At 38.9% G+C, this 23,121-nt stretch overlaps 2 protein-coding genes and 1 long non-coding RNA gene across 10 annotated transcripts in view; 2 read left to right on the top strand and 1 right to left on the bottom strand.

The window, feature by feature from the left end:
- LOC102399450 overlaps positions 1-5,868 on the top strand; it is a 36,435-nt gene extending 30,567 nt beyond the window's left edge. For both annotated transcript variants that reach the window (XR_006550169.1, XR_006550170.1), the window contains one exon: positions 5,568-5,868. This is a non-coding gene — a long non-coding RNA (uncharacterized LOC102399450). The remainder of the gene's footprint in view (positions 1-5,567) is intronic.
- Positions 5,869-8,532: 2,664 nt separating this feature from the next.
- The window catches only part of CGGBP1 (CGG triplet repeat binding protein 1), a 99,816-nt gene continuing 85,227 nt past the window's right edge, over positions 8,533-23,121 (bottom strand). The window contains exons 1-3 of one of the 3 annotated variants that reach the window (XM_044940508.1): positions 15,284-15,454; positions 14,527-14,698; positions 8,533-12,600 (exon numbers count right to left, since the gene is read on the bottom strand). In XM_044940508.1, coding sequence (XP_044796443.1) covers positions 12,078-12,581 — 504 coding nt within the window. In that variant the 5' untranslated portion in view covers positions 12,582-12,600; positions 14,527-14,698; positions 15,284-15,454 and the 3' untranslated portion in view covers positions 8,533-12,077. Of the gene's footprint in view, positions 12,601-14,493; positions 14,699-15,283; positions 15,455-23,121 lie in introns of those variants that run through there. The other 2 variants (XM_006057823.3, XM_025282399.2) reach the window with 2 other exon arrangements.
- The window catches only part of ZNF654 (zinc finger protein 654), an 83,545-nt gene continuing 75,985 nt past the window's right edge, over positions 15,562-23,121 (top strand). For 2 of the 5 annotated variants that reach the window (XM_044940470.1, XM_006057827.3), the window contains exon 1: positions 15,562-15,985. In XM_044940470.1, the coding sequence (XP_044796405.1) occupies positions 15,797-15,985 (189 nt within the window). In that variant the 5' untranslated portion in view covers positions 15,562-15,796. Of the gene's footprint in view, positions 15,986-18,998; positions 19,063-23,121 lie in introns of all 5 variants that reach the window. The other 3 variants (XM_044940484.2, XM_044940489.1, XM_044940481.1) reach the window with 2 other exon arrangements.

Consider the following 23,121-nt stretch of genomic DNA (forward strand, 5'->3'; position numbering starts at 1 on the left):
GATTGTCTTAGAGCATTCATGGCTTTTCATTGGCTGAGTCCTAGCTAGGAAAGTATGGTGTCTTTCTTTTTCCTGTTGGGTTCTGCCATCATTACCATCATTACAGGCTTTGAGAGCTCCCCCTTCTGATCTTTAGGCTCTATTTGATTTCTTCATTAATTTCTTTATTAATTTTTAAATTTGTCACCCTTCTCTCTGTGAGTTTAAAGAATCTTAAAGTACTTAGATAAGAGATTTTCAACAACTTGATTTTTGAGTTCTTCAAAAATTGTTTCTGATTACTTGTTGCCAGGTGCCAATTATGCACATATGGATTCCAATCAGCTATTTAGTTCTCAAATACGAATGAGCATGTATGAATCACTATCTACTTAAATAATGTTTCCAATTAGGAAGAGATAGATTAAATTTAAGCAGTCAAAATAGAAGAGGCTGGAAGAAAGACAGTGCAAGAGCCGAAGAAAGCTTTTAAAAAATTAGTTGTCACACGATAAAATTCTGCAGTCATAAACCTAAAATGGGATGCTATGAAAAGAAAATGTTCAGAAAACAAGATAGAGGTCTTAGAAGTCAAAAACAGGATGGAATAAATGAAGGAGAATAAATTATCAAAGAATAATATGAATGTAATACAAAATAATATGTATTCCATTTGTTTCCTTGGAGACCTTCTTTCCTTGCCGTCTTTCCTTTTGTGCCAACCTGAACCTGTTTTTCTGTAGATTCAATACAATTGTTATTGTTCAGTTGTTAAGCTGTGTCCAACGCTTTGTGACCCAATGGCCTATAGCATGCGAGGCTCCTCTGTCCTCCACTATCTCCCAGAGTTTGCTCAAATTCATGTCCCTTGAGTTGGTGATGCTATTTAATCATCTCATCCTCTGCCATCCCCTTTGCCTTTTGCCTTCAGTCTTTCCCAGCATCAGGGTCTTTTCCAAAGAGCTGGCTCTTTGCACCAAGTGTCCAAAGTATTGTATCTTCAGCAACATTCCTTCCAATGACTATTCAAGTTGATTTCCTTTAGGATCAAAAAAGCAAGAGAGTTCCAGAAAAACATCTATTTCTGCTTTATTGACTATGCCAAAGCCTTTGACTGTGTGGATCACAATACACTGTGAAAAATTCTGAAAGAGATGGGAATACCAGACCACCTGACCTGCCTCTTGAGAAACCTGTATGCAGGTCAGGAAGCAACAGTTAGAACTGGACATGGAACAACAGACTGGTTCCAAATAGGAAAAGAAGTATGTCAAGGCTGTATATTGTCACCCTGTTTATTTAACTTCTATGCAGAGTACATCATGGGAAACACTGGGCTAGATGAAGCATAAGCTGGAATCAAGATTGCCAGGAGAAACATCAATAACCTCAGATATGCAGATGACAACACCCTTTTGGCAGAAAGTGAAAAAGAACTAAAGAGCCTCTTGATGAAAGTGAAAGAGGAGAGTGAAAAAGTTGGCTTAAGCTCAACATTCAGAAAACTAAGATCATGGCATCCGGTCCCATCACTTCATGGCAAATAGATGAGGAAACAGTGGAAACAGTGTCTGACTTTATTTTGGGGGGCTCCAAAATCACTGCAGATGGTGATTGCAGCCATGAAATTAAAAGACACTCCTTGGAAGGAAAGTTATGACCAACCTAGATAGCATATTAAAAACCAGAGACATTACTTTGCCAACAAAGGTCTGACTAGTCAAAGCTGTGGTTTTTCCAGTAGTCATGTATGGATGTGAGAGTTGGACTGTGAAGAAAGATGAGCATTGAAGAATTGATGCTTATGAACTGTGGTATTGGAGAAGACTGTTAAGAGTCCCTTGGACTGCAAGGAAATCCCATCAGTCCATCCTAAAGGAGATCAGTCCTGAGTGTTCATTGGAAGGACTGATGTTGAAGCTGAAACTCCAATACTTTGGCCACCTGATGGGAAGACCTCACTCATTTGAAAAGACCCAGATTCTGGGAAATATTGAGGGCAGGAGGAGAAGGGGACGACAGAGGATGAGATGGCTAGATGGCATCACTGACTCAATGGACATGAGTTTGGGTAAACTCCAGGAGTTAGTGATGGACAGGGAGGCCTGGTGTGTTGCAGTCCATGGGTTGCAAAGAGTCGGACATGACTGAGTGACTAGACTGAACTGAACTGAGGATTGAGTAGTTTAATCTCTTTGCAGTCCAAGCGACTTTCAAGAGTCTTCTCTAGCACCACAACTTGAAAGCATCAATTCTTCAGAACTTCTTTATGGTCCAACTCTCACATCTGTACATGACTACCATAACATTGATTATACAGACCTTTGTTGGCAAAGTGATGTCTCTGTTTTTTAATATGCTGTCTAGGTTTGTCATAATTTTCCTTCCAAGAAGCAAGTGTCTTAGTTTCATGGCGGCTGTCACCATCCCCAGTGATTTTGGAGCCCCACAAAATAAAATCTGTCACTACTTTCACTTTTCCCCCTTCTATTTGCCATGCAGTACTTTGGCCACCTCATGTGAAGAGTTGACTCATTGGAAAAGACTCTGATGCTGGGAGGGATTGGGGGAAAGAGAAGGGGATGACAGAGGATGAGATGGCTGGATGGCATCACTGACTTGATGGACGTGAGTCTCAGTGAACTCCAGGAGTTGGTGATGGACAGGGAGGCCTGGCGTGCTGCGATTCATGGGGTTGCAAAGAGTCAGACACGACTGAATGACTGAACTGATCTGATCTGATCTGATTTGCCATGAAGTGATGGGACCAGCTGCCATGATCTTTGTTTTTTGAACGTTTTTTCACTGTCCTTGTTGTTGTTCAATGACTAAGTCATGTCTGACTCTTTGTGACTCTGCTAAGAGTCACTGCAGCACGCCAGCCTCCCTGTCCATCAGCAGCTCCTGGAGCTTGCTCAAACCATGTCCATCGAGTTGGTGATGCCATCCAACCATCTAATTCTCTGTTGTCCCCTTCTCCTCCTACCTTCAATCTTTCCCAGCATTGGGGTCTTTTCCAAGGAGTCAGTTCTTTGCATCAGGTGGCCAAAGGTTTGGAGTTTCAGCTTCAAATGAATATTCAGGACTGATTTCCTTTAGGATGGACTGGTTGAATCTCCTTGCAGGCCAAGGGACTCTTAAGAGTCTTCTCCAACACCACAGTTTAAAAGCATCAATTCTTCAGCACTCAGCTTTCTTTATAGTCCAACTCTCATATCCATACGTGACTACTGGAAAAGCCATAGCTTTGACTACACGGTTGTTGGCAAAGTAATATCTCTGCTTTTTAATATTCTGTTTAGGTTGGTCATAGCTTTTCTTTAAAGGAACAAGTGTCTTTTAATTTCATGACTGCAGTCAGCGTCTGCAGTGATATTGGAGCCCAAAAATATCAAGTCTTTCACTGTTTCCATTGTTTCCCCACGTGTTTGCCATGAAGTAATGAGACCGGATGCTATGATCTTCGTTTTTTGAATGTTGAATTTTAAGCCAGCTTTTTCCCTCTCCTCTTTCACTTTCATCAAGAGGCTCTTTAGTTCGCTTTCTGCCATAAGGGTGGTGTCATCTGCATATCTGAGGTTATTGATATTTCTCCCGGCAATCTTGATTCCAACTTGTGCTTCATCCGGCCCATCATTTCACATGTTGTACTCTGCATATAAGTGAAATAAGCTGGATGAGAATATACAGCCTTGATGTACTCCTTTTCTGATTTGGAACCAGTCTGTTTTTCAGTGTCCCTTTATAACTGTTGCTTCTTGACCTGCAGAGAGATTTCTTAGGAGGCAGGTCAGGTGGTTTGGTATTCCCATCTCTTGAATTTTCCACAGTTTGTTGTGATCCACACAAAGGCTTTAGTATAGTCAATGAAGCATAAATAGATGTTTTTCTGCAATTCCTTAGCTTTCTTTATGATCCAGCAGATGTTGGCAATTTTTTCTCTGGTTCCTTTGCCTTTTAAATCCAGTTTGTACATCTGGAATGTCTCAGTTCACACAGTGCTGAAGCCTAGCTTGAAGGATTTTAAACATTACCTTGCTAGTGTGTGAAACAAGGGCAATTGTACAGTAGTTTGAACATTCTTTTGCACTGCCCTTCTTTGGGATTAGAATGAAAACTGACCTTTACCAGTCATGTGGTGGCTGCTGAGTTTTCCAAACTTGCTTATATATGAGTGCAGCACTCTAACTGCCTCATCTTTTAGGATTTTAAATAGCTCAGCTGGAATTCTGTCACCTTGAGTAGCTTTGTAGTAGTGCTTCTTAAGGCCCACTTGATTTCACACTCCAGGTACATCTAAAAGTGTGAATTAATGACTACATGGAATCTAGAGATGAATTTCCTACTTACAACTCTTGTGATCTCACAGTGAGTTGATAATATTCTGTGTTCGTCAAAGAATAGTTGTGCTATTCTTAAATAGCATAAAAATCCACAAGGGAAGAAAATGAAAAAGCATTAGAGGAGAAAAAGGAAATCAGATAGGAAAGAAAATTTAGGAACTGATGGCAGTTGGTAACAGGGAAAGACTGTATCTTTTTTGTTTTGTGTTACTATTATACTAAGTATTGGGTTGGCCACAATGTTTGTTCCATGAATGTGGAAAAATGTGAAGAAAAGTAGTGGCCAACCCAACAGTAAAGAAACTACTGTTGTGCTATGGGGGTAAGCAAGAAGATGTTAGGTCATCCCCTACTAGAAAAAGAGTATTCAGAAAAATGTTCATTTCACAATAGCAACCTTCATGGAGAGGAACAGAATTAAATTACCAATGATTATCAGACATGGAGTTCCAGTCCTGATCTAGTGCTGGTTTTCTGAAATAGGATATTAAGGTGTTACATAGAGAAACTACCCGATGATATTTTATGACATTCATCTTATTATCCTTACCTGACAGATTAGGAAATACCTACAGGGTTTTAGCAGTTTAATATTAGATTTATGTTTGTCATAGTTATTATTGAAATATTGTGTAGTAGTCCTTATAAACTGCTATAAAAAACTAGAAAATTTAGGCTATTTATAGAATATAGAGATACTAAAGTCATAATTTTGAAACTGATTCCCCATTACATACTTAGAAATGCATAACTTGGGGAAAGGAAAATGACTTTACTTTGTAAATATGCAACTAAATTTTATGAAGGTAAATTTTAAAGAATTTAAAACGATGCTTAAAAATATTTGTTCATCTATTAAAATTTTTTAGTAATCTCCTTAATAAGGTAGATGAATTATGTGATATTGCTACTCTTTACAGTTTGGATATAACTGTTATGGTAGCATGTTTCAATGAAGTCTACTATATATTCTGTGTGTGTGGCACAGATAACATGTGCTTGTTTTAAGTCAACATACAAGAGTGTGTAAAACAAGGTAAATATTGCCTCCAGCCCCATTCAATACCACCACTTGTTAGTAATCTTAATCTGAATCATTTGGTGTGTTTTTTTTTAAACCACATAAAAACATATTGTGCTTTGCATAACATTGTTTTTTTCCTCCAAAATACACTTTGTATTTATATATGTGTGTGTATATATATATAAATTTAACATTGTGTCTCTTTTAATCTATTCTTTTAGATCACTTGAATAGTGTCATGATGGTGGGCTGCCATCTGTGGGGTCGCACAGAGTCGGACACGACTGAAGTGACTTAGCAGCAGCAACAGCATGGCTGTGTCATAATTTTTGAACCATTCCAATGGCAACTCACTCCAGTATTCTTGCCTGGAGAATCCCAGGGACAGAGGAGCCGTCTATGGGGTCGCACAGAGTTGGACATGACTGAAGCAACTTAGCAGCAGCATCAGCCAGTACTGCTGGATTCATAGCACTCGCAGTTTTTTTATGATTATAATATTAAAATGAACTTTTAAACGTTTATCTTTATACATTTGCTATTTTCTTTCTGATATATTCATAAAAGTGGAATTTGTTAGATTAAAAGGAATGCATAAAATTATTATTACTACTGAATAGGTACTAAATGAGCATAGTAAGAAAAAAATAAAAAAGTCACTGTGTTCTATTACATACTGATTCCTTGTATGCTTAAACAGACAAGATTGTGGAATCTGTCATCTGATATACACATCAACTCAGGAGGTTGGATCATAATCATCATTAGTTAGTGTCTAATCGATGAAGTACACCAGTGACTATCTTGATATCCAGTATTCAATGACACGATTTATCATGGGCATTGCAGGAAAATGTGGCAGGTTCTTATATTACAGCATTTATGTTGGTCGGTCCCATTGTTTAATAGGGCTTCCTTGGTGGTTCAGATGGTAAAGAATCTGCCTGCAATGCAGAAGACCCTGGTTCTATCCCAGGTTTGGGAATATCTCCTGGAGAAGGGAATGGCAACCCACTCTAGTGTATTCTGGCCTGGAGAATTCCATGGACTGAGGAGCCTGGTGAGCTACAGTCAATGGGGTCACAAAGATTTAGACATGACTGAGTGACTCACACTTTCACTTTCACTGTTTAACAGATTTTAATATAGAAATTCATATTTTATGGATAAAACACACTACCAGATTTTCAAAGGATATGCAGACAATTTAATTTGCAAATTTTCAATTTTTATTGCTTCTGTACAAAATAAGACTGGGAAAATCAAGATAAAATCAATGATAAGTGTTTTGTTGGTAATTTACTAGTCTTACAAGGAATTGGTTTAAAGAGGTTGGCTAGAAAAGACATGCACTCTTCCACTCTTCTGCCCCCATCGCTGTGTTGTGGCAACAAATCTTTATTTTCTCTCATGTATCCCCAGTGGCTAGAGTAGCTTCAAGCACACGATAAGAACTAAGTACTAGTTGATTGCATATTACTCGTGTTTAACCAAGAACTTGAAGCCATGAACTTTTATGATTCCAACATTTAAACAAGAGTGCGCCAAGCGTTCATCCTTAGTATACATATAAAACAAGTGAAATCAAGTAACATGATGGAAGTCATGCCATACATATAAAATGCATCACAAGTCCTGTTCTATTTGCTAGTTTTAATCTTCACTGGGCTAGGCTAGCTAGTCTGATCCCAGGAACATTTTTGCATCATGAGATACCATATTATAGGTGCATGCTGCTGCTGCTGCTGCTGCTGCTGCTGCTGCTAAGTTGCTTCAGTCGTGTCCGATTCTGTGCGGCCCCATAGACAGCAGCCCACCAGGCCCCACCATCCCTGGGATTCTCCAGGCAAGAACACTGGAGTGGGTTGCCATTTCCTCCTCCAATGCATGAAAGTGAAAAGTGAAAGTGAAGTCGCCCAGTTGTGTCTGACTCTTAGCAACCCCATGGACTGCAGCCCACCAGGCTCCTCCGTCCATGGGATTTTCCAGGCACTGCAGTGTGTTGCCATTGCCTTCTCCGTTATAGGTGCATAATACAACTCAATTTACAAAGAAAAGGAACTATTATGAAACTCAAAAGCACATACATTCAATTGGTTTACATTTAATAAAGGTTATGATGAGATTCTTTAGGCAAAATGAAGATAAGTCTCTGATGGTTTGGAGATACTAAACTGGAAACAAGAGTATTGACAAATTTCTTAAGGCCCTACCTACCATTTTGACTTCAGAAAAAAAAACAATTACTTTATAAATTCACCGAAAAGTCGAAGTCACTCAGTCGTGTCCGACTCTTTGCAACCCCATGGACTATATAGCCTGTTAGGCTCCTCCGTCCATGGGATTTTCCAGGCAATACTCGAGTGAATTGCCATTTCCTTCTCCAGGTGATCTTCCCGACCCAGGGATGGAACCCGGGTCTCCCGCATTGCAGGCAGACTCTTTACCGACTGAGCTGCCAGGGAATCACCAAAAACATAAATTCACTAATATTTTACAAATAGCAGTAAATAGGACTATTTGCCCTCAAAACTATGTAAAATAAGACAGTTTCCACTTCTATACATTTTCCTCCAGTGCTGAATAAGGATAAGCAAATCTTTCAAAATCCCACTAAAACTTATGAGATGCAAATTAGGCCCTTGTCTTCCATTGTTAGTATTTCTAAAGGTAGAAAATTATAGTATGTTTCCAATTAAAAGTACTGATTAAGTGTATTTAAATATTACCTATATAATTTTAGGGGAAAGGGGCTATCTGTAGCTATGATGTGAATTTGACAGAATATATGCTTTGATACTGGGGGTAAGGACCAATAATCTTTCAGAGATGTAACTCGTAGGAAAATAAATCTATACTCATAAAATTTTATTATCTGTTGGAATTATGAAATACATGCTGCTGCTGCGTCACTTCAGTCGTGTCCGACTCTGTGCGACCCCACAGATGGCAGCCCACCAGGCTCCCCTATCCCTGGGATTCTCCAGGCAAGAACACTGGAGTGGGTTGCCATCTCCTTCTCCAATGCATGAAAGTGAAAAGTGAAAGTGAAGTTGCTCAGTCGTGTCCAACTCTTAGCAACCCCATGGACTGCAGCCCACCAGGCTCCTCCGTCCATGGGATTTTCCAGGCAAGAGTACTGGAGTGGGGCTATTGACCCACAAAACAAAACATGCTTTCAAAAAATTCTGAAATAATTTTTGAAATTTATTTCTAAAAGTCACAGAGACAAAACTTTAAAAGCAACAATTTATACTAAGTATACATGCATGAGCAAAAAAAATAAGCAAGGGAATACACAAATGAACATAGTAAAATTTTAATGAATACAGTATTCTGGATATAAGTAGAATACCACTACGTAAGAACTGTATTTACCTCAGAAATCTATGGTAGTATGGATTGAGATAAACCAGGCTTAGGATAGTCACTTCACTATTCACATTTTAATCAGGGTGGACTAGAAGCCAAAACATTTTAGGCTAAGATTTTCAATTAAATTATAGAATGAATTTTCTATTTAATAAACATGTTTGAAAGTGATCTGTACTCATTTAAAGGCAGCTGGGGCAAGTCAAACCACAGAGAGCCCTTACAAAGACTAAGCACCAAATGACAAATTGTGGCTTTTGTTTTGGGCCACCTTACAGTTTTTTAAAATGTATTTTCCATTAACATTTACATACAGATTCTTTCAGGCAAAAGATCTGACTGTGGAACTTTCTGCTTGAAGATCTTGCCAACTGTCACTTACAAAGGTTTTTAAGCAATGAATACTTCTGAACAATCCCAAGCCTATACTTAATTGGTTACAGTTTTAAGATGCAGAACTTTAAAGTATTTTGGTCCCTGAAAATTCATTAGGGCCAAATGCCTTAACTGGAAGTAGCATTTGTTTAAAATAAAATAAGTCTTACTCAAAGATGATAATGAATAAAATAACTATTTAGGCTCCAATACGCAATCTTTCTAAATTTTCACCCTGTAAGAAATGATTATAATGTCTTTCAGGCTTGCTATATGCCCCGGAGAATCAAAAGAAACCAACAAGGAATTTAACATTTCAACAAGTTAGGAACTATTTACTGTAAGCATATAGTGAAATTCTGGAAGACATACTACCATACTTTGAGAAAACGCTATTTTAACAGGTAAGCATGTGTTGAAGGCAGTTTATAAATGAAACGTAACAAATCTTATGTTTATGCATACAACTTATAAAATAGAAAAAAAAATGTGCTATTTTTTTCCAATAGTATAGCATCACACTAACACTATAGTTAAGATTGAAAGCGTCTGTACACATGTCCACTACACGCCACTGCAGCATATGCCTCTTAGTCTGTTCATTATCCAACGTATGCCAACCATGGTTTCACAGATTTGTACCAGTTTGAGCAGGCTAACACAATCATTCTGCCTTATCTATTTAACTATGAAGTAAAGTTAACCAGTTTCAGGGAACGAAAAATTTCACAATCAGTAAAGAAACATATTAAACCTCCGCAACAGGATGAAAAACGCTTCTAAGGACATGATATAATCCTAACAGGAGGATAGATTATGCCTCTAGATACAGTGAATGTGTGACAAGTTAGGAGCCTGGAGAAATACATCAAACTATAGGGGACCTAAATGATTACCAAATTAGTTTTAACTACTAAATACTCAAATGTGAATTATTGGTTTTTCTGGTACATCATCATCCAGTTTACTGCTGAGGACTACTCAGAGCTGTTCTGCCACTACGTGTTTGCTGTTAGTGCAAATTAGTATCTACATAGGGAGCTGTCTGATTCATGAGTCTTGAAAAAATTAGAATGATTGTTTATCTAACCTTATCTTTGTATTCCAAAAAGAACGCTATAAAACTCAATTATTTTCCTAGCTTTGTTGATCTTGTACCATCTTAGATAATTCAAATCAAACATGGTTGCCTGCAAATCTTTTATTAGAGGAAGTAAAAACAAAGTACATTTTGGTTATGTTTTGCTGCTGGTCTCCTCTTGCATGTGCTTTATCAATGAGAGCACTATTCTGGGCATTAATTGTGCTACTTTAACGTAACTGAACATGAGAAAATCTGGTAGCTCGAATTTTGACAAGTGATTTTTTTTTTGGTGGCAGGCTTATTTAAAAACAACCAAAAAACCTCACATAAATCTAAAATCAGATGGGCACTTTGACAACCCAAACTAGGAACTTAAATCTACCAAAAAAGATATAGAAAGCTGTTTCTGAAAAACATCTTTTTCTTACTCACTTTGGCTTTTTTAAAATGAAGATTTGTGGTAAAATGAGCTCAAGGATAGCTCCCTCTACATCACATAGGGCATCAATTATCAGTGCTTTAATAGAAATATATTTTATAAACCCTTTTAACTTGAATGTTTTCAAAGAATTTAAGACTTTTTTCTTAAAGCTCTAGTCCAACTTTTCAGCTGTTCAATTTTTAAAAAATATATTTTGGGTATCCAACAAAGATGACAACTGGGCTAAGCTACTTTAATAACCTTACAGGATAGTGAAGTTCAGATAGAGCTCATTTCCTGAACATGGTTGACCTTTAACAGAACTGATTTATTTCCTCACCCAAACAGTTATGCAGGATACTGCCAGATCGCCACTACAAAAAAACCTTGCCAGTATTTCTAGACAATGGTTTATCACCTATGTTTAAAAACCTTGTACCACCAGAGGCAAAGCATGTAGAAGTGAAAGTAAGTAAACTTATTTCTAGTCTATTTATCTAAATAAACTTTTATAAAATCATATGGAAAATTAACGCATAAAAAGTAATCTCCTTATTATCTGATTTGTCAGCCAAAAAGTAATTGCTAATTCTCTGTAAAAACAGGAAACTCAATCATAAAACATCTACTTGTTTAAATGAAAATGCCAATCTTGAAGTCTTTTAATACCATGACATAAAAAAAGAAGTCTGCAAATTAAGGATGACACTTGAAATGAAAGCTATGTTTCAAAAATCTGTTTATAGTTAGAGACTAAAATCATATCACTGCAGAATTCCCAGTGGCTTTGGCACTGCCAGTAAGATTTCAGTCTTTTGGTCACTTGAAGCTGCTACTAAATACAACAAGAAGCCTTAAAAAAAAAAAAAAAAAGGGAAAAAAGACAGTGAGGAACTGAAGGATAGTTAAGGTAACTATATCATATACAAGTAAAGCACAGTCTGCAATAAACAGTCTTTTTCTGCTAGGAATCTGAAGATGTAAGAATAGTTTCCCACCCTCCCTTCTTTTTTGAGGATCCTATAATCAGGGAAATAATTTCTTTAAGTTACTGTGAGTGGTATTGCCTGGCAGCAGCTTCAATTTCCTAAGCTAGTCATCAATCCAAGTAATTAAGTAATCTCACAAGGAATAATTATACATGGCAACAGGGTAAAAAAGCAGGGCAGTTCTTCCATGCACAAACATTTCAGGAGAAAAACCATCAATTTTAAAGATAACCATCAGGTTTCAGGTATCCTAGCACACTCTAAACCCTAAGTTTTGCTTTACACCATTGGTGACTAAAATTAACAATACATTTTGCAGTGAGTTTTTTCTTTTTTTTAATTTTTTGCCTGCAACTGTATATACATTGCAAAACTATTCTGCATCACATGATTTAAAATGAAATAAATATAAAAATGAACCACACAATCAACACATAACTTTTAATACTCCACATTATTTATCTTGATCACAATGGTGGTAACCTCCTTGTCAACAATCTTGTGAGTTAAGGAGCTGATTCTCATTCTCGTATCCATCAGGCAGGTATGCTCTCCTCAGTTGGTCTGACTTGGGTATGGAGCCTCCATTCTTCACATGGCGAGACAGGAAAGCACGGACTGCTGGATGATCAGCCTTCTCAAGTGGGATATTGGCTTCCAGGCACATTTTCACAAAGTCCTGGATAACACTGACTTTCTCTGTTTGCGCAGTACTGTTGCACTGAAGCGATGCAGTTAGAGGCCTCTGCTTCTTTCTCACATTCTGCTCTTCAAATTCTGCCTTCCTCTTGGTATGAGTCTTTGACTTGAGGTGGTCACTAATGGCAGACTTGCGAACATGATTCAGAACCACATTGCAAGAAGTGCAGAAGAGCTTTCCTCCATCTTCGTGCAGCTCACCTCCAAACTCAGTGACTCGATCCAGGGGGGTCACATACAAAGCAGTCTTAGAACGGTTTCGGGCAGGTGGTGCTGTTACTACAAATCGTTCCATTCTGACTTTGAATGGGGTTCTTTTAAGACAAGAGAAACAAAGATAAGTGTTATAACACTTCACGCAGGAAGCAAAAATAAAAGGTAGGTTTAAACATTTTAAGATTAAAGGCTTCAGAAAATTTAATTCAAATTATTATTAATAGACTTGTCTATTAAGTTTTAACTTACCTGAAATATGTTAAGGGAAGGGAAAACCAGAGCAAATTACTAGTAACAACTAAGTCCATCCCTTGATTTTGATGACATTAAATTCTAACCATTAAAAAAGAACTCCAACTATCATACATGTCACTATCCTTTAGAAAAATCTAACCACAGGTCTACATTAATGGTATCAGTTGTATGAATCTCATCTAATTTAGATGTGTGTTCAATTTTAAAAGAACTTTGTTCCTGTCACAATTCTGGAGCAACAGATTTTAGGAAAACAACTGCAAGGAATTATGTACAAAATTTATTCAAACAGGTGAGCCATTAAGCTGGTATAATTCTATATGGAGATGAATATAATTTCTAAAGTTCTGAGAATAAAGAAAGTAAAAGTCAAGAAAGGACACAGGCCAAATGTGATTAAAAGCAGCAACAATGACATTAAATTTTACAGTCAAAATATAGAGCTCAAATTAGTCATTTTTAATGTATATACGCCTCTACTAAGACACCTTTCCAAAAGGTGATGATAGTCAAGCTATGGAAAGTAGCTTTTCTAACACTTTTGTTTACATCAAACAGTAATGTTTACATTTGCTAATATTTATTTCATTTATTAACTATTAAGTTAGATCAAAACTAAGAACTTAACACAGTATCTCGTACATGATGGATGCTCAATCACAATTTGTTTGATATGGGATAATAAGTGATCATTTTCACAAATATTTAACTCAGAAATAACTTAATAATTTCTCAATTTATCCCAACAACAGATTTTTCTGATTATTGCCAAAATCATAAGGTTATGGCCACTGAAATCTTGAGATAACAAAGGTTGTAAATGATAACCATTTGTTGGATTAAACTCTTAAATTAGTCCAGATAAAAGAAACTGAAGTGAATTTGATAGATTTCAGGATGGAATTCTGTTCCGTTTAAATAAACTAGAGAAAAATTCCTAGGTGTGTTCTGAAGAACTATGCTTTATGAGCATAATAAAAAACATTGGAGTATTCCATTAATCTATGCTACAGAATTCACAGCTGATTAATATGAAATCTCTCTCAAAAGAATTTATGTATTAGACACCTGTGGACATAACCTCAGAGACCTCAACATTTCCCAGTATTCTTGGAAAGTTTAGGCTTTTAATAGGTTTAATTCTTTTTTTTTCCAATAAAAATCTGTTAAACCAAGGCTTTCATGTGTCAAATATTATTTAGGCTATAGGTTTTCAATTGCAGAAGACAATTCCTGCGTACTTAACAGTGAATTACCACTACACATATTTGTACTTTATGGTATGTGTTGTAGAATCTTATACCAAGTCAGTCCCAATTATAATGAATGGTTCCAACCTCTTTATGGAAAACATTACATATTTGTGACTAGTGATGCTTAAATCATTCTATGTTTAAAGTCTATCTTTGGATTTCAACCTGTAAACAATTACCTTGTTCGTTATTCTCTGAAGCATAAAACACGCAATCACTTGTGTTAGTATGAAAGGCCTATTCATTACAAAATCTTGTAAGTTTTTTAGTACATTTTTGTTACTGCAGAGGCAAGTATCTACCCAGTAGAGGTTGCTCGAGTTTACAGAACCGAAGAACAAAAGTGTTTACCATAGAAGTAAAGATATTTTAAACGAGGAAGTTAAAAAGTAAGGCCAGTAATTGGCCAACAAAAGAAAAGAAGCAAATCATTTACTGGATAAAAATAAAACTCATCAGAAGTTTTCAAGTTTAAATGTTTACCGGATGAGTTTCCAGTTTTTTTCGTCTTGATACCTAGCAGTGAAGGGTCTCCAGCGCAAAACCAAAGACGCATTAAATCCTGGCACTTTCCGTTTGTTCAAACCCGGATATGCCTTCAAATCAGTTTTTCAACAAGTGGTGATGGGGAAACAGTTTCTGGGCTTGCACCCTATTTTCCCTGAGGTGCTGGGAAGTCATGCCTTTACTGTAAAACACGAAAAACAAATGGAAAGAAAAAATGGAGGGGGGGAAGAAGAGTGGATGAAAAAAAACGAAGAACGTCCACAACAGCCACCACGCAGGTGTGTTTAAAATCATCCTAGTTAAGTCCATAAATCCGGATCCCAACGTTTACCCCAGCTCTCCTCAGCCCAGTCCCTCCTCAGTCGTCCGCCCCGATCTGAGCCTCCTCGAGTGCCCCAGCCCCAAGGATCGGGAGGAGGGAAAGGCGGGGCTCGCGACGCTCCCGGCGTCTAGACTCCCTCCTCCCGCGCGTAGCCCAGCACGCCGGCGTCTCACCGCCCCTGCCCGCTAGCTGGGCAGGGCCGAGTCCCAGCTGCCGGCCGTGGGCCCGGGAACTCAACAGCCGAGTTGGCGGCAGTCTCAAGGGAGGAGGCGGCAGGCGCCTGGCGGAGGCGGCCGCTGTCAGGTTTCCCGTCCCCTCCCTCTTCCTCCCGACGACAACGGCGCCCCGGCCCCGCCCCCGGCTCCCGCTCGGGACGGAAGGCCCCGGGCCCAAAGCCCGCACCAACGGCCGGGCCCACCCTCGGCCTCCCTAGCTCCTCGGTACCGTAGGATCTGGGCCGTCGCTAGGGGAAGTGGACGATACACGGCCGGAAAGGAAAGGAGGAGGAAGAATAGGAGGAGCAATAGGGAGAGGGAGGAGGACCAGCCGCCGCCGCCACCGCCGCCGTCGCCGCCGCTGTTGCACGAACGAGCCCCGCGGCGGCCGCCGTGTCCCCCGCCGCGCCCCGTCCTCCTGTGCTGCCAGTGGCAGAGCTCGTAGGCGGCCCCCAGCAACCGCCGAGCAACATTGACCAACGGACTGCAAGTCTATCAAACAGACGGCAAATTTGACCAATAGTGGTAGAAGGGCGGACATGTGCATGATTGGCGGCTAGCGTCCTCCAATGAAAACCGGGGGCGTGGGTGGGCGGAGCCGGAAGTAGAGCCAGCCGAGAGGCCCCTGTCCGGCTGGGGAGGAGAGAAGGGGGAGGGAACTAGAGGAGGAGGAGGAGGTTAGCCGAGGCAGCTACAGCGGCGGCGGCGCAGGGGTTGGTACGCGCTGGGCGGCGAGAGCCTCATGGCGGAGGAAGAGAGCGACCAAGAGGCCGAACGCCTCGGAGAAGAGCTCGTGGCCATTGTGGAGTCCCCGCCAGGCCCAGCCGGCCTTAGAGCTGCGAGCGACGGCAGAGGCGGCGCTGGCGGCGGCAGCTGCGGTGGTGGCGGCGTCGGGATCAGCAGTCGGGATTACTGCCGACGCTTCTGTCAGGTGAGGCGCCCGTCGGCCGCCCGCCCGGACTTGTCAGCGGTCCTGGGCCTCCCTGCCTCTCCTGCTCTTTTCGTCTCCGAATCTGGGCTGTGTCCGGCGCTCGCGCCACCGGCGCAGCGAGGAGCGTTGAGGATGAAGCTCCCCCCTCCACCTATCCGGCTTGGGGTGGGGGGCGGGGAGCGGGTTCGGGATGACTCGCTCAGGTTTAGGGTTGCGGAGAAAGTGAGAGTTTGTCCCGGGTGGAGGGGTTGTACCGGAGGGTCAGCTGGCAGGAAAGCTCTGTACTGACATGCCTCCCCTGCCCCAGACAGACCCCTTTCTGCCCGAGGGTCCCGCCTTTCTTGTGTTTCCTATCCTGTTTCTTGTCACCTCATTTAGAGTCTCTGGCAACATATCTTGCCTTTTCTTCTCCGCCCCTTGCCCCCCGTATTCTCCCCTTTTTCGGATATGGAAGGCGTGCCATCTCTCTACCGCCCCCTCTCCTGTCATCGCCACCCCTCCCCCTCTGCTAGGGTCTCCTGTCATCCCCTCACGAGATCCCGCTGGGCTAGTTCTCCAGTTGGCTTAGGCGCTGACCCACAGTGATTTAGTTACTTTTTTGGGAGGTGGGGCTAAGGCCATGGGATTGTCATCTTTCCTTTTCTTACCCCTTTCCCCTATACACACAAGCTCTTTTCTAATAAACTGCTAATAGAGAAAGTAGCTTTCCTGAAACTATTGCTCTGGTTACATCACCACCACCCCCTCTTCCTTTAAATTATAGTGTATTTTATTTAGCCTGTGGAAAAAAAACAACAAAACAGTGTCTGAACAGTGACAGTAAATTACTTACTTGGTCGACAGCCACAACGATTTGATGTATTTAGAACGTTTAAGCATAATCAAATATTAAAGTACCATATTTGTGCAGGGGTAGAATTTATGTAACCTATACATTTACATCTGCATATATTTATAGTTTAACATTTTGTTCTCTTTCATAGCACTATTATTTTGCAAACTCTTGGGAAAAAATTTAATTGCTCCTTTTCCATCTCATTCCTTTGTTTATTATCTTGGATGTATAGGATTCAAATCTTGGTTCCACTACTAGCTGTGTTATCTTAAACAGATTACTTAACCGCTTTGTGCCTTAGTTTCTTTACCTTCAAATCCGGATAGTAATTAAACGAGTGAATATGTAAAATCCTTTGGATCCTTTACATATTAAAGTTAGCCATTAATTTCATTCTGGTAGCAAGTAAGAAATAAAGCTAAGCAGAAATGAGCATCGTGTTTGCTGAAATTTGATTTTATGTCTTTCCAAGCATTGAGAGATTGCTTAGAAAAAAGGGTGGGGTTGACATTTTCAGGGAGATTTCATCCCCCTCTTCTCCAAAATAGATAAGTTTGTTTGATGGTGGAAATTGTCTTGTTATATGGGATATGTGAGTTTTCTTTGGCATTGTTCTCTATTTAACAACTTTCTTAAAAAAACATTTTTTTTTTGTATTGACATTCAGAATTTAGAGGTTGTGTCTTTACAGAGCTTGTCCTCTATATTTTACATGTAGAAACCATGTTTTCAGTAGATTATTTACCTGTAGGAGTTTTAAACTGCTGTAAAATTATGTTACAATTGATCTTTTTAATAGCATCACAGACAGAAAGTATCTTTATCTATATTTGGCTTTTTATATCATTAATGAGCATCTTGGCTTTGGTTACATTTAGCTTTGTAAATTTATTTGCTGTAGAATGCAAAATTTAGTTTGAGGGCCAGAACATTTTTGGAGAACTTTTAATTACTTTCCTTCTATTTCTTGAAACTAACTTTAAGAACAAATGAATAAATTTAGCTTGTGAAATACAGTGTCTGAATAGTGACAGTAAATTATTTTAAGAACAAAAGAAGTTGACTATTTTATAAAACCCCACTACATCCTAAAATATCCAAGGAAATAAAAGTAAACAGGAAGAGCTTTATATTGCTAAATTATGAGTGTTATACTGACATGCTTTCATGTTACCAACTTTTACCTGAAATCTCATAATATATTTTATAATACTCTACATTACCAAAAGATCTCTTCTTAGGGTTCCTATCCTGGTTCCACCTTGCAGGTGAGCTTTGTGAAGTATTTTTTTGTGTTAAAACTTTAAGATGGAATAAAAGATTACCTGAATTAAGTTGCATTTAAGACTGATTAATAGAATTCTAGTATAATAATTATGCTTTATTTGCTAGTAAGGGAATACAATGTAATTCCTAAAGATTGTTTCTTTTTAAATATTTGGTATCCTAATATTCGCTAAGGGTAACTTGCCTTCATTAGTAAATTACTAGTTGTGAGTAATCCATAAAATGGATAACACGTACTTGAGTTGGTGACAGTTAACTCAATATATGAATTAAACACACAGCCTTGTAAAGTTGAGAAGAAAGGCTCTAATTTTTCTTCCTCCTATTAGAGAGAAATATGAATCAAAATTTCTTGGCAGTTAGTTGTGTGGATGAAAGGAGAGGAAGGAACACTTCTTTTCAAGAATAGTTTTGTGTCTTACCACAGGCAAGAGTAAAACAGAAGACTGTAGATAATAGAAGTGAAAAATTATGCATGCACTCAATGCATTTGATGATAAACTTTCTATTTGAGAAACAATACTAGTAATTTTAAATCTCAAACTAAGGGGATAATCCCTTAGCCTATAACTGATTTTTGAGATGTTGGATTTGGGAGACTGAAAATGTTCTTTTCCAGTTGCATTGGAATTGGCCCTTAGCTGATATTTAATTTGGGGATGAAAGGAAGAGAAATGTAATTATTGAGGGCCTATTAACTCTTAAGGCCTTCATATAGGTCTTGTTACGCAAGTTATATTGTTGAAATTGAGGCCTGAGCAACTTAATTTGTCAGGTGAACAAGCTGGGATTTTTGGACCCAGCCTTCAATTTCTTCTGAACTATAGATTGAAATTACAAATGAATCCTCAAATAATTATAAAGTGACTTATTTTTTTTTTTTTGGTCAAGTTGCACAAGAGAGAAGAAAAACTTACTGAAGAACTCAGGGAATAATGGATGGAAAATTTTTAAGGTATTCTTTCATTATGCCACAGTATAAAAAATATTCCAAGTAACAGTTAATTATCTCTGATTTCTTAGGGGCTGTGAACATGTCCCCCATACCTGAAGGTTGTGGTAATTCAACTTAATTTTGTTGCTAGATACATTGAAAATCTTTATCACAAATTATAAATTAAGTAAGTTAAAGATACCCTTCTTAGTTCAGAGCTAGAATGGATATAGTGAATGATATATAAGTATTTCTGAAAGCACTTCAATATGTTGATTAAAATAGACTTTAAAATCATTTCTTATTATAGTGGGGTTAAATAGCCATCCCATGAGGATGTCATAAGTATAAAATGAGAGAATGAACATAAGGTTCTCAGTACTATACCTAGCACATAGATAGGCTTAAATAGATAGAGGCTATTAATATTTCTCACATGTGAAATCCTCTGAAGGTTTAAGAGGAACATTAGAGATAATCTAATCTGTAGGTCACTTTAAGTTTGTATCCTGCAGTAAACCTGAGAGGGAATTTAGAAATGTTACAATTCTAAATTGTTAACTAGAAAAGCCAAATGTTCCTAATGAAGCACTAACTGATTTGCAAAAATGACTATATTGTTTTTCAGATTTTATTTCTTGTAGCAGACATTGGGCAATGTCTGGAGCTATTTGTGATTGTCTTACTTGGGGGCTTGCTACTGGCATCTAGTGTGAAGAGGCCAGAGATTTTGAGCATCCTGCAATGTACCGGGCAGCCCTAACAGCAAAGAATTATCTGGTTCATAGTGGTCAATAGAATCATCGACAGAACTATCTGGTGCCAAAGTTGAGAAACCCTGCTATAACCTTACTTTGGAACTCTTAGTGGATACTCTGTCTTGAAAGAAAGTATTTAATCATCTCATCAAATAATTTTAAGCAGCTAGTGTGCATCCTGGGTAGCAAGAAGGGCTTCCCAGGTAGCTCAGCTGGTAAAGAATCTGCCTGCAATGCAGGAAACCCCGGTTTGATTCCTGGGTTGGAAAGTTTCCTTGGAGAAGTGATAGGCTACCCATTCCAGTATTCTTGGGCTTCCCTGGTGGCTCAGATGGTAAAGAATCTGCCTGCAGTGTGAGAGGCCTGGGTTCAATCCCTGGGTTGGGAAGATCCCTTGGAGGAGGGCATGGCAACCCACTCCAATATTCTTGCCTGGAGAATCCCCATGGACAGAGGAGCCTGGCGGGCTACAGTCCCTTGGGTAGCAAAGAGTCCCACCCAACTGAGCAACTGAGCACAGCACAGTGTGTAACAGGCACTTTAAACAGATAAACAATCTAACAGAAAAAGAGTTCACTTCATAGTTTTACAAACTACATGCTCATGCCTCTTTAAATTAAAATTTAATTGTTTTAGGAAAATACAAACCTATCTCTTAGTCTTGGTATAAAGTTCACATAATATAGTTTCTTGAGCAGTTACTAGGAGTATAATAATACATTTTTACTATTCCTGGAATTATTTTTTGATTTAGTTTTATGTTTTGCATGTGCTTTGTTTATTAATAAGTCATATAAGACTTAAAATTGAGTTATTGCATTTTGCTGCTAGAAGTTCAGTTCAGTTCAGTTGCTCAGTCATGTTCAACTCTTTGCAACCCCATAAACCGCAGCACAGCAGGCCTCCCTGTCCATCACCAACTCCCGGAGTTTACCCAAACTCATGTCCATCAAGTCAGTGATGCAGTCCAGCCATCTCATCCTCTGTCGTCCCCTTCTCCTCCTGCCCCCAATCCTTCCCAGCATCAGGGTCTTTTCAAATGAGTCAACTCTTTGCATGAGCTGGCCAAAGTATTGGAGTTTCACCTTCAACATCAGCCTTCCAGTGAACACCCAGGACTGATCTCCTTTAGGATAGACAGGTTGGATCTTCTTGCAATCCAAGGGACTCTCAAGAGTCTTCTCCAACACCACAGTTCAGAAGCATCAATTTTTCGGCCCTTAGCTTTCTTCACAGTCCAACTCTCACATCCATACATGACTACTGGAAAAACCATAGCCTTGACTAGACGGACCTTTATTGGCAAAGTAATGTCTCTGCTTTTGAATATGCTATCTAGGTTGGTCATAACTTTCCTTCCAGGGAGTAAGCATCTTTTAATTTCATGGCTGCAATCACGATCTGCAATGATTTTGGAGCCCCAAAAAGTAAAGTCTGACGCTGTTTCTACTGTTTACCTGACTTAAATAGTTTAAATGAGTACATATTTATTTCTCAAATGAAAAGTCTTGAATGGTTAGTAGGAATGATATGGTAGCTTTATCATCATTTGTTCTTTCTTATTAGTCATCTTTATCGTCTATCTCAAGTTCGCCTCATGATCCAAAATAGTTGCTGAAGTTCCAAGCATCAGATCTCAGTTCCATGTAGCAGGAATGGGGTGTCTCTGGGGTAAGCCAAAAACATCTTGCTGTAAATTCTACTCAGTAGCTTTGATTTCCATCTTGTTAGCTAGTCCCATCTGAAAAGAATGTTAGGATATATTTTTGTATTTTTCTCCTGGATAAACACGTGCCTATGATTCCCTTGTGGATCAGCTGGTAAAGAATGTGCCTGCAATGCGGGAGACCTGGGTTTGATCCCTGGCTTGGGAAGATCCCCTGGAGAAGGGAAAGGCTACCCACTCCAGTATTCTGAACTGAAGAATTCAGTTCAGACTAAGTCCATGGGGTTCCAAAGAGTCTGACAGGACTGAGCGACTTTTACTTTCACATGATTCTGTTAATAAGGAAGGAAGAAAATAAGAATGGATATTGTAAAGGCAACCTTTTTTTGTTTGTGTTTTTATTTTTCTTTTTCCTATTTTGCCATAGATTATAATAAAAAAAATAGTGGTCATACTCTTGTCCTGTTCCTTCCCCACGTAGTCCCCGGAAGTAGTCACTTGCAATTCTTTTATCAAGTATGATGTTTACCTCCATGTTATTTATTTATTATAATTATTGTAATAATGAAAAACAAAACAAAGTGAATCCTAGACCTTGTTGGCTGTATTTAGGGAGCCAAATACTTTGCTATTGTTTATGCTTTTTCTTTCCCCCTGGAGAAGGAAATGGTTACCCACTCCAGTATTCTTGCCTAGAGAATCCCATGGACAGAGGAGTTTGGCAGACTATAGTCCATAGAGTTGGACACGACTGAAGCAACTTAGCAGTATGCTTTTTTTGGTTGACTTTCAGGTTAACTTTCAATTCTTTCAATTATGAAAGGTTGACTTTCAGCATTCAGTTCGTTCAGTCGCTCAGTCGTGTCCGACTCTTTGCGACCCCATAAATCGCAGCACACCAGGCCTCCCTGTCCATCACCAACTCCCGGAATCTACCCAAACCTACGTCCATCAAGTCAGTGATGCGTTGAATACTACTAATTGTTCATAATGACATTATTTGTAATAGCACATTATTAAAAATTAGCTAATAACAAAAGTTAGGAAAATGTTAAATTTAATGGAATCCTTTCTCCTAACAGTCATGTGTTGTTGTTTAGACTCTTGTGATCCCATAGAATATAGCCCTGCCAGGCTCCTCTGTCCATGGGATTTCCTAGGCAAGAATATGGGAGTGGGTTCCGATTTTCTTCTCCAGTGTCTCTTCCTGACCCAGGGGTCAAACCCATGTGTCCTGCCTTGGCAGGCAGATTCTTTACCACTGAGCCACCTGGGAAGCCCCTAAGAGTCATTGTTTAAGTGATATTTATTCATATGGGAAATTGTTAGTCGCATTATAACAACAGAAAAAGACACTGAAGGCAGGTGATATCACTTTTGTAAATAAAAAGACCAAAAAAAAATCAAATTGTAAACAGTGGATAATTTATTAGTGATATGTTTATAGATGAATATTTTTCTTTACATTTACTTTATTTTTTTGTGTTTGCTTCATTAAATCTACTATCTTTATAATCAGAGGAAAAATAAAATATAAAAAGTACTTTTTATTTTCTCCCTATTTCACAGATTGCTTATTTTCTGTGAATAAATGCAAGAATATTTTGAGCATGATGAAATTTGAACTCCTTTGTTTCTCAAAAATATGTGAAATGC

The sequence above is a fragment of the Bubalus bubalis genome, chromosome 1, assembly GCF_019923935.1.
Source record: "Bubalus bubalis isolate 160015118507 breed Murrah chromosome 1, NDDB_SH_1, whole genome shotgun sequence".
NCBI classification, from domain to species: Eukaryota; Metazoa; Chordata; class Mammalia; order Artiodactyla; family Bovidae; genus Bubalus; species Bubalus bubalis.